This window comes from Trachypithecus francoisi, unplaced genomic scaffold (genome assembly GCF_009764315.1).
Source record: "Trachypithecus francoisi isolate TF-2019V2 unplaced genomic scaffold, Tfra_2.0 Lachesis_group11, whole genome shotgun sequence".
Classification (NCBI taxonomy): domain Eukaryota; kingdom Metazoa; phylum Chordata; class Mammalia; order Primates; family Cercopithecidae; genus Trachypithecus; species Trachypithecus francoisi.
This window is the reverse complement of record NW_022681456.1, coordinates 37101161-37116231: the sequence shown is the minus strand read 5'-3', so window position 1 is coordinate 37116231 and position 15071 is coordinate 37101161. Positions and strand designations below refer to the sequence as shown.

General features: G+C 38.6%; 1 protein-coding gene across 1 annotated transcript in view; it reads left to right on the top strand.

The window, feature by feature from the left end:
* ELK3 (ETS transcription factor ELK3) overlaps positions 1 to 8077 on the top strand; it is a 78174-nt gene extending 70097 nt beyond the window's left edge. Inside the window, exon 5 of the mRNA XM_033220977.1 lies at positions 5377 to 8077. Coding sequence (XP_033076868.1) covers positions 5377 to 5475 — 99 coding nt within the window. The 3' untranslated portion in view covers positions 5476 to 8077. The remainder of the gene's footprint in view (positions 1 to 5376) is intronic.
* Positions 8078 to 15071: the final 6994 nt, after the last annotated feature.

Genomic DNA, 15071 nt, shown 5'->3' with positions numbered 1-15071 from the left:
CCAGAGTTTCTGATTCAGTAGGTCTGGGATAGGGCCTGATAAAAACATTTTTTTGAGACAGAGTCTCACTCTGTTGCCCAGGCTGGAGTACAGTGGTGTGATCTCTGCTCACTGCAATTTCCACCTCCTGGGTTCAAGTGATTCTCCTGCTTCAGCATCCCAAGTAGCTAGGACTACAGGCATGCACCACCACACCCTGTTAAGTTTTGTATTTTTGGTAGAGATGGGGTTTTGCCATGTTGGCCAGGCTGGTCCCAAACTCCTGACCTCAAGTTGATCCGCCTGCCTTGGTCTCCCAAATTGCTGGGATTACAGGCGTAAGCCACCGTGCCTGGCCCAACAACATTTTTTTCATGTTCCTACTGATACTACGCAGTCCAGGAACCAATTTGAGTAGCACTGCAGACCAGAGGTTCCTAGTTTATATTTAGAATTCTGCATCAGAAATTACTGCATTTAAAGGCTACTTGCTTAGAGTTTTAATTTCACCAGGTGGACCTATTCTCTTGTCTGAAGCCATTCAGAATACAACCCTAAAAAAAAAAGAAAGACAAGCTGGTATTCCAGATGGCTGACAGGTTGTATGACTTTGGGCTTTCTGTTTGTGGCTGGACCCATGAGACTAAGGAAAAACAACTTTTTGCCTTTTAAAATATTATTACTCTTCCTGTGAAAAGAGCAATTGAGTGTGGCAAAAGTAGAAAATAGCAATTTCGAGAATGGCAAACAACAAAATATGGTGGAGGAATAATACTTTCTGATTTTTAAAACTAGACAATATAATCGATACATATTGAGAATTCAGATTACTATCAGTGGTGTCTTATTTTTTTAAGAACTTTTTTTTTTTTTAAGTTTAGAGACGGGGTCTCAATATGTTGTTCAGGCTGGTCTTGAACTCCTGGGTTCAACTCCACTTCAGCCTCTGGAGTAGCTGGGACTACAGGCGTACCACCACACTGGCCAACATCCCTTTTAAACTGATGAAAATAATTTTCTTTCAAAATAACAACAAATCTCTTTCATGTATGCTATAGATGTAATGAAGGAAGACAAAAAATACACTTGGCTTATACATTTTAAGTGACGCTGGCCAGTTTCCTATTATCATGATTGGAAAGGGTTGATCAGAATCCTCAGGGTAATAGTTGAAGAGCTGAAGCATTTTTGTACAGAAGGCCCCTAATATGATTACTATAGCAGGTTATAGCAGATATTAAAGAATTCCAAGGAAGGAGAGAGAAGACGCCTTTCTGGAAGAGGTATGCTTTATAATTGAGAAATGTTTAGGTAAGGAGAGAGGCACCAAAGACATTGTGCTAAATGTAAACAAAGAACCTTGATTTATAAAGTGAACTCGGTTTTTCTTGGACAGTTTAGTATTTTCTTGTCTAAGGATGTCTGTTCCATGATTTTTGAAATAGATTTTGTTCCAATGTGGAATATGCTTAGTAGGAATAGGTATGTCTTGAAACAAGGTAGAGCTAATGAAGTTTTCAATTAAGAATGTGTGCTGTAATTTTTAGTTCAACAAATCTAACCCAGCAAATAATTTGCAGTGCTCTGCGACAAGGACTATAGGGACATAGAATATGTGAATAATGGATGAGTAAACAAAGTGCTGCGGAAAGTAAGGGGAAGACACGCTCTTTCCAGCTGGAGACTGGACAGGTTCCAAGCAAGCAGTGGCGCCTGAGCTGGGAGGAAGGGACAGGATTTCGATCGAGTACATTTAGATGAATAGAGCCGAATGACTGGGACATGAAAGTCTGTTTAGGAAGGGACCAGGTGAGAGGAGATAAGGTAGGAAACGCAACTGTAGGCCTTGATTATAGGCTTAGGAGTTTCTCCCTTTATCTGTTAAATGTTTAGGCTGTTAAAGCTGGAGTTAGGAGGATGAGATCTCTGTTTTAGAGAATAATCCCTGATATTAGTGTGGAGGAAGAACTGAAGAGAAAGTGGAAGGAACAGTAAGATACGAGGAAATTATTATTTTTATTTTTTGAGACGAGCTCGCTGTGTTGCCCAAGGTGGAGTGCAGTGGCACAATCTCGGCCTACTGCAACCTCTGCCTCCTGGGCTCAAACAATCCTCTCACCTCAGCCTCTCAAGTAGCTGGGACTACCGGCATATACCACCAAGCCCGGCTAATTTTAAAAATTTTTTTGTAGAAACGAGGTCTCGCTATATTGCTCAGGCTAGTTTTGAACTCTGGGGCTCAAGCAATCCTCCTGCCGTAGCTTCCTGAAGGACTAGGATTACAGGTGTGAACGACCATACCTGGCCAGAGGAAATGATACTACAGATACTGAAGGGAGAATCACTCTTTGAGATCAGAACATTGGACACAGGATATAATTAGAAGATATTTTAGAGGTGAGCTCAAGAGAGGCAGACTTTGAGATGGGTCTGAGTAGTAAATAGGTAGTGAAAATTAAGAAGAGGCAAAGATTACTAAGTGATTAACATACTGGAAATGCTATTAAATAACAATAGTTAAGGCCGGGCATGGTGGTTCACGCCTGTAATCCCAGCACTTTGGGAGGGTGACATGGGTGGATCACTTGAGCCCGAGTTCAAGACCATCAGGGGCAACACAGCAAGACCCTGTCTCTACAAAAAAAAAATACAAAACTTGGGACATGTGTGCTGGCATGTGTGCCTGTGGTCCCAGCTACTAGGGAGGCTGAGGTGGCAGCACTGTTTGAGCCCTGGAGATTGAGGCTGCAGTGAGCCATGAGCACGCCACTGCACTCAAACCGGGGCGACAGTGAGCCTGTCTGAAAAAAATAAATAAATAAATAACAAGAGTTAACATTTGTTGATGATTGATGACTTACTGTGTGCAAGACATTGTTCTTAGCACTTTTGGGGGCTTCTCATTTAATACTGCCAGTAATTCTGTTTTAAGAAAGATAAGAGGGCCGGGCGCGGTGGCTCAAGCCTGTAATCCCAGCACTTTGGGAGGCCGAGACGGGCGGATCACGAGGTCAGGAGATCGAGACCATCCTGGCTAACACCGTGAAACCCCGTCTCTACTAAAGAATACAAAAAACTAGCCGGGCGACGAGGCGGGCGCCTGTAGTCCCAGCTACTTGGGAGGCGGAGGCAGGAGAATGGCGTGAACCTGGGAGGCGGAGCTTGCAGTGAGCTGAGATCCGGCCACCGCACTCCAGCCTGGGCGACAGAGCCAGACTCCGTCTCAAAAAAAAAAAAAAAAAAAAAAAAGAAAGAAAAGAAACTAAGGCACAGGGATATTGGCTTGGCTGGTTTATTCAAGATAACACACTAGTAAGTGGTGGAGCCCTGACTCAAGTTTAAGTTTGTGGTCCCTGACTCAAGTTTAAGTTTGTGGTCTCAGTCACCATTCTCACTGACTTGGAGTGAGCAATGGAAGAGCAGGTTTTGTGGGAAAGAGGCATTGGAGATGTCTAAAATGGAAATTGTTGTCAAGTCCAAGCATGGTACTGGAGAAAAGGTGGCTGGGGACAAAAGTTTGGGAGATGTTGCAGTTTAAAACAGGGGAGTGTCATGGGAGAAGAGCCTAATAAAGATGACTAAAAAATATGTCAGAAAAGCCAGGCTAATCAAGAGAAACTATGTCCATTGAGTATACAAAAATAGTAAGGGCAGAAATCAGCAATTTATTTTGCAAAACAGATGAACAATACCAAAACTGATTCTCTTGAAAACACCAATGAGGTAGACTAAAGAGAGAGAAGATGCAAATAAACGAAAAGAATGAAACTGCAGGCCAGGCACCCTGGCTCACATCTGCAATTCTAGCACTTTGGGAGGCCGGGGCAGGCCAGTTGCTTGAGCTCAGGAGTTCGAGACCAGCTTGGGCAACACGCTGAAACCTCATCTTTACCAAAAATACAAAAATAGCTGGGCATGGTGGCGTCTACCTGTAGTCCCAGCTACTTGGGAGGCTAAAGTGGGAGGATGGCTGGGAGGTGGAGGTTGCAGCGAGCCAATATTGTGTCACTACGCTCCAGCCTGGGCGACAGAGCCAGACCCTATTTCTAAATAAAGTAAAATAAATAAAAGCATGAAAATTTAAAATCTGCTCATCTTCCATTGTTCACTCTAACTCAGTAGAGTGGTTAGTAGCACAGACCTTTTTAAACAAGAGTATAAACTGTATGTGCATAGATTTGATAATACAGTTGAAGTGGATAAAATTCTAGAAAAAATTAAAATTCCAAAGTTCCAGAAAAGAAAAACCTTGAATATGCCAATAACCATTAAAGAAATTAAAACAGTAATTAAAGATACCCCGTAACTCCTACCGAAATAAAAAGTTATGCAGTGTTAGTACTGAAAGATTTGTTTAAAACTTGACTGTGTTGCTTATTAGCTGTGTAACCTTTAGCCAACAGAACTTATTTGAAACCTGTTTTCTCATCTGTAAAATGGGGACAAAACTTATGTTGCAGCTCCTAGATATCAAATGAAATGACAAGCCTTGACACAAGTTACTGAAATAGTTTAAAAACTGCAAAAGCATATTTACTTAAATATAAGTGTTTGTTGTACTGCTAACATGTGCCAGGCTCCGTAATTTGATATTTGGCGCTGAAGTTTAATATTTAACTTACCTGGACTAAATAGGAAATAAGCTAGAAAAGACAGCCCAGGAGATCTTTTTGACACATCCTAAACAATGAAAATCTAGTTGCAAGTAGTATTTGTTTCAGACCTGAAACTCATTATCAGAGCATATACTATCATCCTACTATTTATCATCTTAGTTAACAACAATACAGAAATTAATTTTACTCTTTGTCACTTATGAGTGATCTAAGTGTGATATTTTAATTAGAAAGAATACCTTCTTAGCTCCAAAATAATCTATTTGAAATCTTTTAAGATTAAATACGTCTTATTTTAGAAGAATAAATGCTGCAAGAATCATCTTTGTAGTACCCTGAAAAACTGATGGCAAATTTCAAAATATAGTATTAGAAATTACTGAGTCACATATAAAGAGTCTATGGTTTTCAAAACATTATTTTCATATTTAATATTAAACATTCTTTTAATATTTGTAGCATTATCAGCATCCTGAGTAGCTTAGAACTTTTAAAAAGAGTTATAAGATGCTTTAGCAACATATAAATTATATATTTTTTCCTAGTAGCCTGTGCATATAGAATAATTAGGGACATTTTGTGGGCCTTATCCTTTGTTTGCTCTGTGTAATCTTGATCTCATTGTCATCTTCCAATTATTCTGTAAAAAACACTGGCAACTAATCTCTATCACAGGGGTGATGAGAAGTGGACTGCTGTGGACTGTATGGGAATATAAAGAACCTAAGTTCTTTGCAATGGATTTGCAGTAATTATTGTAAAAATCTTTTGTCCCTGACAGTTCCCCACACTGCTTAATGGCCACATGCCGGTGCCAATCCCCAGTCTGGACAGAGCTGCTTCTCCAGTACTGCTTTCTTCGAGCTCTCAGAAATCCTGATGACGTCTGGCGACAATTAAGGACTCATTAACTGATGAAACAAATTTGTCCCCATGGGCTAGTTTACCTGTGTCATGAGAAGGACATTGTGAAACTCTGTTAATTTGGTTTGCACTTTTCATAACCATGGATAGTCTAGATTTATGTTAGCATTTTAAAAACTGTTTTTGATATATTCAAGTATATATGAAAATCTTTTGCATTAAGTGAATTTTAATGTTTTTGTTTTTATATCCTTTTAGCTCTTAAGTGTTGAACACTGTTGACAGTGAAGAACTTTTCTTAATGGTTTTCAGTATAACTAATAAGGATGTGAAGCTTTTTTTCTCTTTAGTTCTGCGTATGCTAAACTGTGTGCTTATATAGACTATAACCAGCTGTGCCTTCCTCTGCATTTAATGTAAATGATTTATATATTTTTTAGTATTAAGAGGAAATGTTTGAAAGATGAAAATTAGTATCAAACAGCTCTCTAGTAGAATTTCATTATTTTTCACCAGTGGGCAATATGAAAGCATATTCATATCACATTTTCTTTTTTAATTGTATTAAGAATTGCCTTAGAACCTCTTTTGAACTGAAATTCAGTAAATGCCCAAGTAATGTTTTTATAATAAACTAAGCCATATTTAGACAATAAACATTGATAAAAGAAAATGTTCTAAAGTGCATTTTCAAAAGAATGAACTTTGAACGGCTAGCCTCCTTAGTTGTTTACAGTATCTTTTAGATGCCTCCCAGACAAAAATCTGAGATGGAAAAGCTACATCAAGTTCATGCTATTCCAGGCCTGAGAGTCTCTCTTAGGTTAGCATATTCTTATTTCAAAAAATTAGCCCTAGTTTTCTCAGTTTGCCATAGAGAATCCCGACCATCTGATATATTTACTGTGTCAGTATAAATTGGGATTCCCCTGGAACTATAATTAACATTTAAAAATTAATGCTTTGGAAGCAGCTCACAGACTGGTGATGAACCCAAACAAACAACAAAGAAACAATTTTTAACACTAGGTATCTTCATCAGTATAGGTAGGTATTCACAATTTTTGATGGATCAAAAACTTGCTGTAATACCAACAGAGAACTGGAGGTACTAAAGGCCTTGCTTGTGGAAATTGAGAGAGGATACACTGCTTTATATATTATTAAAGTTACGGGGAGAATGAAGGAAATCCGACAGATGAAAAATTCTACAGGAACCTCATCATCGTGGAACTGAACTGATAACAACTTAGAACACTCCAGTAAGTTCTTTTGTGTAATGTAATTTGTAGTAGTGATAATACAGACCTATTTTCTGTTCCATCAGAAAATCAGCAGGCACCAGTCCAAAGGCACCACACCTGTACATGAAGGAAAGTTCTAACACCAAGAAAACGGAAAAGCACCAAGCTTTAAATTCAAGATTAATTATAATCCTTAGCTATAAGTGATAAAAACTAACTTGAAATGTGACTAAATGATCCAAACTGGGCATTAAGTCGCAGGATTATGAGAAAGGATTAAAAAACGAGGTTTGAGAAAACATACTTATTGAATTTTCAGAAAAAAAATCTAGAATATTGCTTTGATACTTGGAAATTCTGAGGTTTCTCAATTGGAATTGAGCATCTCTGTATGTGGGGAAGTGGGCCCTTATCAAAGGATAAAAATCCAAACACTGTATTATGCCTCCTTGACTGTAATAACACTGGTTCCAAAATCCACCAATAGACACTACTGTCCCCCCAACCCCACCCCATAGGCTAATAATAATTCTGTACCAGAATAAAAGGAGCTGGTCCAGGAAACTGATATTTACTGAGAAGGGGCCTTTGAGAATGCTTCCCACCACCTGTTTCCAGCTCAAGACAGCTGCACAGAAGAAGCTGGGAGTTGCTTAAGGCTGCACAGCTCACTAAAGGTAGAACAGTGATTGGTGCTCAGTCCAATTCTGTTTCCCCCATGCCTAGCTGTAAGTAATTACTGGTTCAAAACTATGTGTTATTAGTAAAACAAAACAGATAAAGACAGAGCATTTAAAATTGTGTCATCAGGTAAGAGAACACATCCAAAATGCATGATTCTTACAGACAAACTAAAGTTAATACACAAAAATCTCAACCTAAAATACTATTTTTAGTATACTTGTTTATGTAAATGCTGATTGGAAATATTTAAATGACTACAGATCTGATTCTTTTCCTTTGGAAATTGGGATTAACGTATGCTCTAGATCCATTTATTACAAATGCAAAAATACCACAGTTTTTTGATGGATGAAAATACTCCTGAAACACAAATAGAGAACTGGAGGAACTGAAGAATAACTCGTATAGCTCTGCCTCATTCTGTGTGTGTGTGTTTTAGCAGAAGTATTTTACTCAGAAAATAGGTTTCAAAGAACATTAACGACTTTCTTTTCCTTTTTATGTCTGCTTAATCAGTGTTAAACTGCTATGGGAAAAGTTTTATAGAACTATATAACCTGAATGTTGGTCTCTTTGTACACATCTTTTCTATGACTGCAGATCTTCATTCACTTTCATATATGTATCATTTTTACTGTCGTATTATTTTTGTTCAATAAAAACTTTGTGATAAAAGGTGTTTAGAGGTAACTGGATTGGCTTACTTCCATTTGCTTGGGGTGACCCAAACCACTTTTCCATATGGATACAAGTTGGGAATGAGTCTTGTCACCTACCCTTAAAGACAGCACGTCAAAAAAAAAAAAAAAAAAAAAAAAGTGCTTTAAATACACATATTTAAAGAAATAAATGTAATTATTGAGGTTAACTTGTGGGAGAATGGAATGGGATTGAAAAGCAGACCCCTGATTTAAATAAGTTATATCAACTGCTCTGTATTGAGGTGGAAGAAGTGAGAAGGTGGTAGGGAAAAATCAAATCTACCATTTATTCTTTTAGCCTTTTGTTGATTCAGGAGATGTGAACTGCTAGGCTTGGTGATAAAGGTTATTATTTCTCTTGGTCTCAATTCCAGGCTGACCTGGCTCTGGTTTTCATGGGTGCTTCAAAGCAGTCTCCACTCTGGGTTTGATATAGGGAGACTGGTGTGAGGGGAGGGGAGGGGATGCAGGGAGAATCACCGGATTAATGCAGTCCCTGAACAACACGTTCATTATCACTAGTATGCCAAAAGGCCACAGATAACTCGTAACTGCATATGGTATAACAGGTGGTGGTAGGAAATCATTCGCTTACTGAAGAAACATTTAAAAATCAACTATGTTCCAGGTGCCATTTTAGAAATGGGGGATGGAAACCTGATCCCTGTTCTCAAAAAGGTAATAGATTTGCTTGGTTCTGTTTATACATAAGAATTCAACTGGCTGGGTGTGGTGGCTCATGCCTGTAATCCCAGCACTTTGGGAGGCCAAGGCGAGTGGATCACCTGAGGTCAGGAGTTCAAGACCAGCCTGGCCAACATGGTGAAACCCCATCTCTACTGAAAATGCAAAAATTAGTTGGGCGTGGTGGCAGGCGCCTGTAATCCCAGCTACTCGAGAGGCTGAGGCAGGATAATCGCTTGAATCTGGGAGGCGGAGGTTGCAGTGAGCCGAGATTGCGCCACTGCACTCCAGCCTGGGTGACAAGAGCGAAACTACATCTCTTAAAAAAACAAAAAATTCAACCAAATCAGTTTTGTAAAATGCCCTTTTATGCTTAAATACCCACAGGGATCTGCCCCGCCACTTCATGTTACCCGGGATTATATGACCCTGCCTAAAGGCCTGGCACTGAAGAATATACTATGTTTAGCTACCCTCTCTCAGGTGAGTCAGGTCTCTACAACATGTTTTTATGTCATTGCTGGATGGCATAATTTCAGTTAATGATAGCAACCATTTGTAAGGTTGCTGTCATGCCAGGCACTGTTCTAAGCAGGTTACACATATTCATTCAGTTTTCCTAACAAACCTATGAGGGAAGTACTATTATATGCCATTTTACAGATAAGGAAATTGAAGGCTAGAGTGATTAAGGAACTGGCTCAAGGTCGCAGAACTGGCCAGATTTCAAACTGAACATTTTCATTGAGAGGCCATCACACGTGATCTATAGGACTTCCAATGAATGTAAATTAGCAATTTACATCTTCACATAGAACAGTACCTGGTGCATATAAATCTTTCAGAACACTGAGAGTTGAGCAAGCAGATTTTCTGTCATCGAGAAGCTTGCCCTACCTAGATTTCTCTAGTATTGACTTTATTCCTAGACCCACTCCCCAGTGGTGCCTGTGTACCTACGTGTGTGTGTGTGTGTGTGTAGAACAGCTTGATTATAGGTCAGTAAAGACTCACGTTTTAGCCAGCTAGGAAAGTTTCTATCAACAATTTTTGACAGCTACATTTGTCTTTGGTTGACTCAGAGAGGAGACAAATCCAAGTTAATATTACGTAACTGACAAAATATTTTTTAGAATTACTCAGAATTTTATCATGCATGTGTGCCTTAATTTGATCAACAAATACTACTGTTCCCCTAAAATGTATCAGGTACTGGGATAAAGAAGTGAGCAAAACGCAATCCTTTCCTTCATGGAGCTTGTGGATTAGTGAGAGGAAATGACGTGTGATTAAGTGTTGCAGAGTGAAGTATAAGGATGCCATTGGGAAGGAAGGCAGTTAAGCAGCAGAGCACATAACCCAGTCTGTGGTAGGGTAGGTGGGGCAGAGAAAGCTTTCTGGAAGAAAAAATTACATTGAGAATGAGTAAGAGTAACAGAAGAGGCATAGATGAACAAGCAGAGGAAAGAGGATGTTTCACAATGAGGTGAGGTGTGAGGGACTCAAAAGTAAGTATGGCTGGATTTACCCTCACAGAGAACAAAGCCTATAGTTCATGATCATTTGAGATAGTAATGTAGATACCAATAGAGTTGAAACTGAAAAGGGAGGAAGGAGGAAGGCTTCTAGATCCCTGAGGAGTAATGACACAGTCATTAACTACGATTCTGTGGAAGAGCAAGATGGCAGGATGGGGCCCTCAAAAAAAACTTTTTTCAGTGTTTCTGGAATAATAGTGCATGATCATCATCCAGAGATGAGCTACACAGCCTGTAACAGCACCACGTCACCCATTCATCACTTGACAACCTCAGCTGCATACATATATGAGGAAGAAAATAACAAGATGAAGATGATCCTTAAGACTATTTTGACTGCTAGAAGGTGGAAGGAACTATTGTCAATATAGCTGGAGAAACGGCTGGAGAGCGGTGCTGTTTCGACCAGCACTGTTCTAGGAAAGACTCGAAAGAGTCCCAAGGGAGTCTTGCATAAGTCCCAAATCTGTATCCACTAAAATTCCATACCTCAATCAGAGCCCAGTGGACCCATCCTTTTGTAAACATACAAGACTGTTGGCAGATGCTGTTTCCCTTACCCTCTGAAAGGTGCTGCATATCATCCAGAGGGTCGCCAGCTAAATCTTCATGGTCATCTTTATGGTCCAGCCCAGGTATCTCTGCATCACTACTGCAGCAGGGTTAAGGTGGAAGAGAGCGGCAAGAGCAGCCATCAGGATTCCTATTCCAGCCTCAGTAATTCTCTCCCTGTCCCCCTCTCACAGATGCACACCTGCATACCTAGACCCCATACCCACTCTACTCAACAGAGGTTTAGTTTACAGTCTTTGAAACAGTAATCTTTCAAAAATGGGTTTTCAAATTAGTGGAATTTTCTCACTTCTCTTAGGGGAACCCCACCAATGAAAAATCCTCCCCATCATCACAGATTGAAATTTTATATTCTCTTCTAATCAAAGTAGCTTTATAATCAGTGGCTTGGTCACCTTCTTTCTGTTTGAGTCTAACAGAAAATTGGTGACTTCAGTGGTTTTCTGGGTCAGTGATGGAAACTGACTGTAATAACTTCAGTTGGGAATGGTGACAGCTCAGGGAAACTCCTGCCTATCTAAGCCCAGACTCTGAATTTAAGATCAGAAAATAGTTTCAGGCCAGGCGTGGGGCCTCCATCTGTAATCCTAGCACTTTGGGAGGCCGAGGCAGGTGGACCACCTGAGGTCAGGAGTTCAAGACCAGCCTGGCCAACATAGTGAAACCCCATCTCTACTAAAAATACAAAAATCAGCTAGGTATGGTGGCATGTGCCTATAACCCCAGCTACTCAGGAAGCTGAGGCAGGAGAATTGCTTGAACCTGGGAGGCGGAGGTTGCAATGAGCCGAGACTGCACCACTGTACTCCAGCCTGGGTGACAGCCTGGGTGACAGAGTACAACTCCATCTCAAACAAAAACAAAAACAAAAAAACACTAAATAGTTTCACATTTGCACTGAACAAGAGGGGAAAATGTACCTTTCTCTTGGGTCTAAAGTAATGCATTAAAAACTTCGGAAATTTCAAGTTTGGAGCACAGAAAAGTATGCAAATTCTTCAGCAGCATTGCTTGAGGGCTTGTGTTAACACTTAAAATTCTGACATGGATGAACTTGTCAATCAAAAAGAATCAATGTAAGAATCTACATTAGAATGTTTTAAAAATAAAATCACAAATAATAAACTCGAAGGGATTACATTTGGGGATAAATATTTTTAAATGATATGAATTGAAAAGAATTAAAAATATATAGGCAAAGAAAGAAGAAAATAAAAATGGTACTTTACCAAAGGGGGGAAAAAAAAAAGAAAAAAACTAAATACAAGGCAGTATGGAGGAACTGAAGAAAAAGCACATAAGACATACAGAAAACAGCTAAATGGCAGAAGTCCTTCCTTATCAGTAATTATTTTAAATGTAAATGTTGTAAAGTCTCCAATTAATGGGCAGAGATGGGCAGGATGGATTTAAAAAATGATTTGTCAATATGCTATCTATAAGAGACTCACTTTAAAAACACAGACACTGTATTTTTACTTTGAAGAGGCTGAAAATAAAAGAATGGGAAAAATATTCCATACAAACAGTAACCAAAAGTGATACGGGGCGGCCATATTTTTGTCAGATAAAATAGACTAAAGTATCAAAAAAAAGTTACAGGAGACAAAGGACATTATATATTGCTAAAAGGGTCAATCCATCAAGGATAGGTAACAATTATAAACACATATGCACCCAGTAACAGGGCCCCCAGATATATGAAGCATGCAGTCACAGAACTGAAAGGAGAAATATGACAATCCCGCATTAACAGTTGGACATGTCAATACTCCCACTTCAATAATGTACAAAAGAGTCAGATCAGTAAAGAGAGAGGAACCGAACACTATAAACCAATTAGACCCAATAGACACATACCAAACACTCTACCCAACAACATTTTTCATAGAATGAGACATACTTTCTCAAATATACATGAAGCATTCTCCAGAACAGACCATATGTTAGGCCACAAAACAAGTCTTAATAAATTTTTAAAACCTGAAATCATACATACTATCTTCTCTAACCATAATGGAATGAAATTAGAGATCAGTAACAGAAATAAAAAGGGTAAGAGACTACTATGAAGTTTATGCCAGCAAACTGGATATAACAGATTAAATGGACAAATTCCTAGAAACAAACTACCAAAACTGACAAGAAATAAAAAATCTGAATAGAATTATATATAACAAGGAGACTGTATCATTAATCAAAACCTCTGAAAAAAGAAAAGCCAGGACCAGGTCACCTCACTGCTGAATTCTACCAAACATTTAAGGAAGAGTTAACACCAATCCTCAAACTATTCCAAAAAACTGAAGAGGAAAGAACACTTCCTAATTCTTTCTATTAAGCCAGCATTACCCTGATACCAAATCCAGACAAAAACACTATAAGAAAAGAATAACTACAGGCCAAATACCTTACGAATACAGGCAAAAATACTCAAAAAATATTAGCAAACTGAATTCAGCAGCGTATTAGAATTACATACCATAATCAAGTGGGATTTATCCAAGGAATACAAGAGTGGTTTAACATATGAAAATCAATGTAATATACATCAATAGAATATAGAAAACAAATCATCTTAATTGATGGAGAAAGAGCATTTGAAGAAAACCCAATATTCTCAAGATAAAAATACTCAATCAACTAGGAATAGAAAGGAACTTCCTTAACATATTAAAGACCATACATAGAAAGACACAGTTAATAGCATACTCAGTGGTGAAAGATTGAAAGCTTTGGCCCTAAGATCAAAAGAAGACAAGGACATACTCCTTCATCACTTCAACATAGTACTGGAAGTCCTAGACAGAGCGATTAGGCAAGAGAAAGAAATAAACAGCATCCAAATTATAAAGGAGGAAGTAAAACTATCATTCCTTGCAGGTAACAAGATCTTATGTGTAGAAAACCCTAAAGACTCCACAGAAAGCCTGTTAACGCTAATAATCAAATTTAGCAAAGCTGCATACAAAAGCAACACACTAAAATTACTTGTATTTCTATATACTACCAATGAAAAATATCCAAAAAGAAATTAAGAAAACAACTCCATCTACAATAACATCTATAAGAATAAGAAGATTATGAATAAATTTAAGGCAAAAGACTTGTATACGGCAAACTACAAAATGTTGCTGAAATTAAAGATGACCTAACTAAATGGAAAGACATCTTGTGTTCATAGATTGGAAGATTTAATATTATTACAATTATAATACTACCCAAAGTGATCCATAGATTCTAATTTAATGCAATCCCTATCATAATCCCAATGGTGTTTTGTTGTTGTTGCAGAAATAGAAAATTCCATCTTAAAATTCATATGGAATTTCAAGAGACTCTGAATTGCTACAACAATCTTGAAAGAGAACAAAGTTGGAAGACTCACATTTTCTGATTTAAAACGTTCTAAAGACAGTAATCAAAATGTTGTGCTACAAACCCTTATGGACAGACATATAGACGAATGGAACAGAACTGACAGCCCAGAAACAAACCTCACATCTACGGTCAACTGATTTCTGAGAAGGGCACCAAGACCATTCAATGGGGAAAGGACAGTCTTTTCAACAAATGGTGCTGGAAAAAAAAAAATTGATATTCACATGCAAAAGAATAAAGTCAGACCCTTACTTTATATCACATATAAAAATTTAAATGGATCAAGGCTCTAAATGTGACAGCTAAAAATATAAACTCTTAAAGGAAATTATAAGAGCAAAGATTTATGACCTCTGAAACATGACAATACTTTCTTAAATATGACACAAAAAGCACAGGCAACAAAAAAAGAGATAAAATGGATGTCATTAAATTAAAAACTTTTGGCTGGGCATGGTGGCTCACACCTGTAATCCCAGCACTTTGGGAGGCTCAAGTGGGCAAATCACAAGGTCAGGAGTTCGAAACCAGCCTGGCCAACATGGTGAAATCCCGTCTCTACTAAAAATGCAAACATTAGCCAGGCATGGAGCACATGCCTATAATCCCAGCTACTTGGGAGGCTGAGACAGGAGAATCGCTTGAACCCAGGAGGCAGAGGTTGCAGTGAGCCGAGACTGCACCACTGCACACCAGCGTGGGCAACAGAGCAAGTGGGCAACAGAGCAAGGCTCCGTCTCAAAAAATAAATAAACATAAAATAAAAAATAATAACTTTTGTGCAACGAAAGGACACCAAAGAAAGTG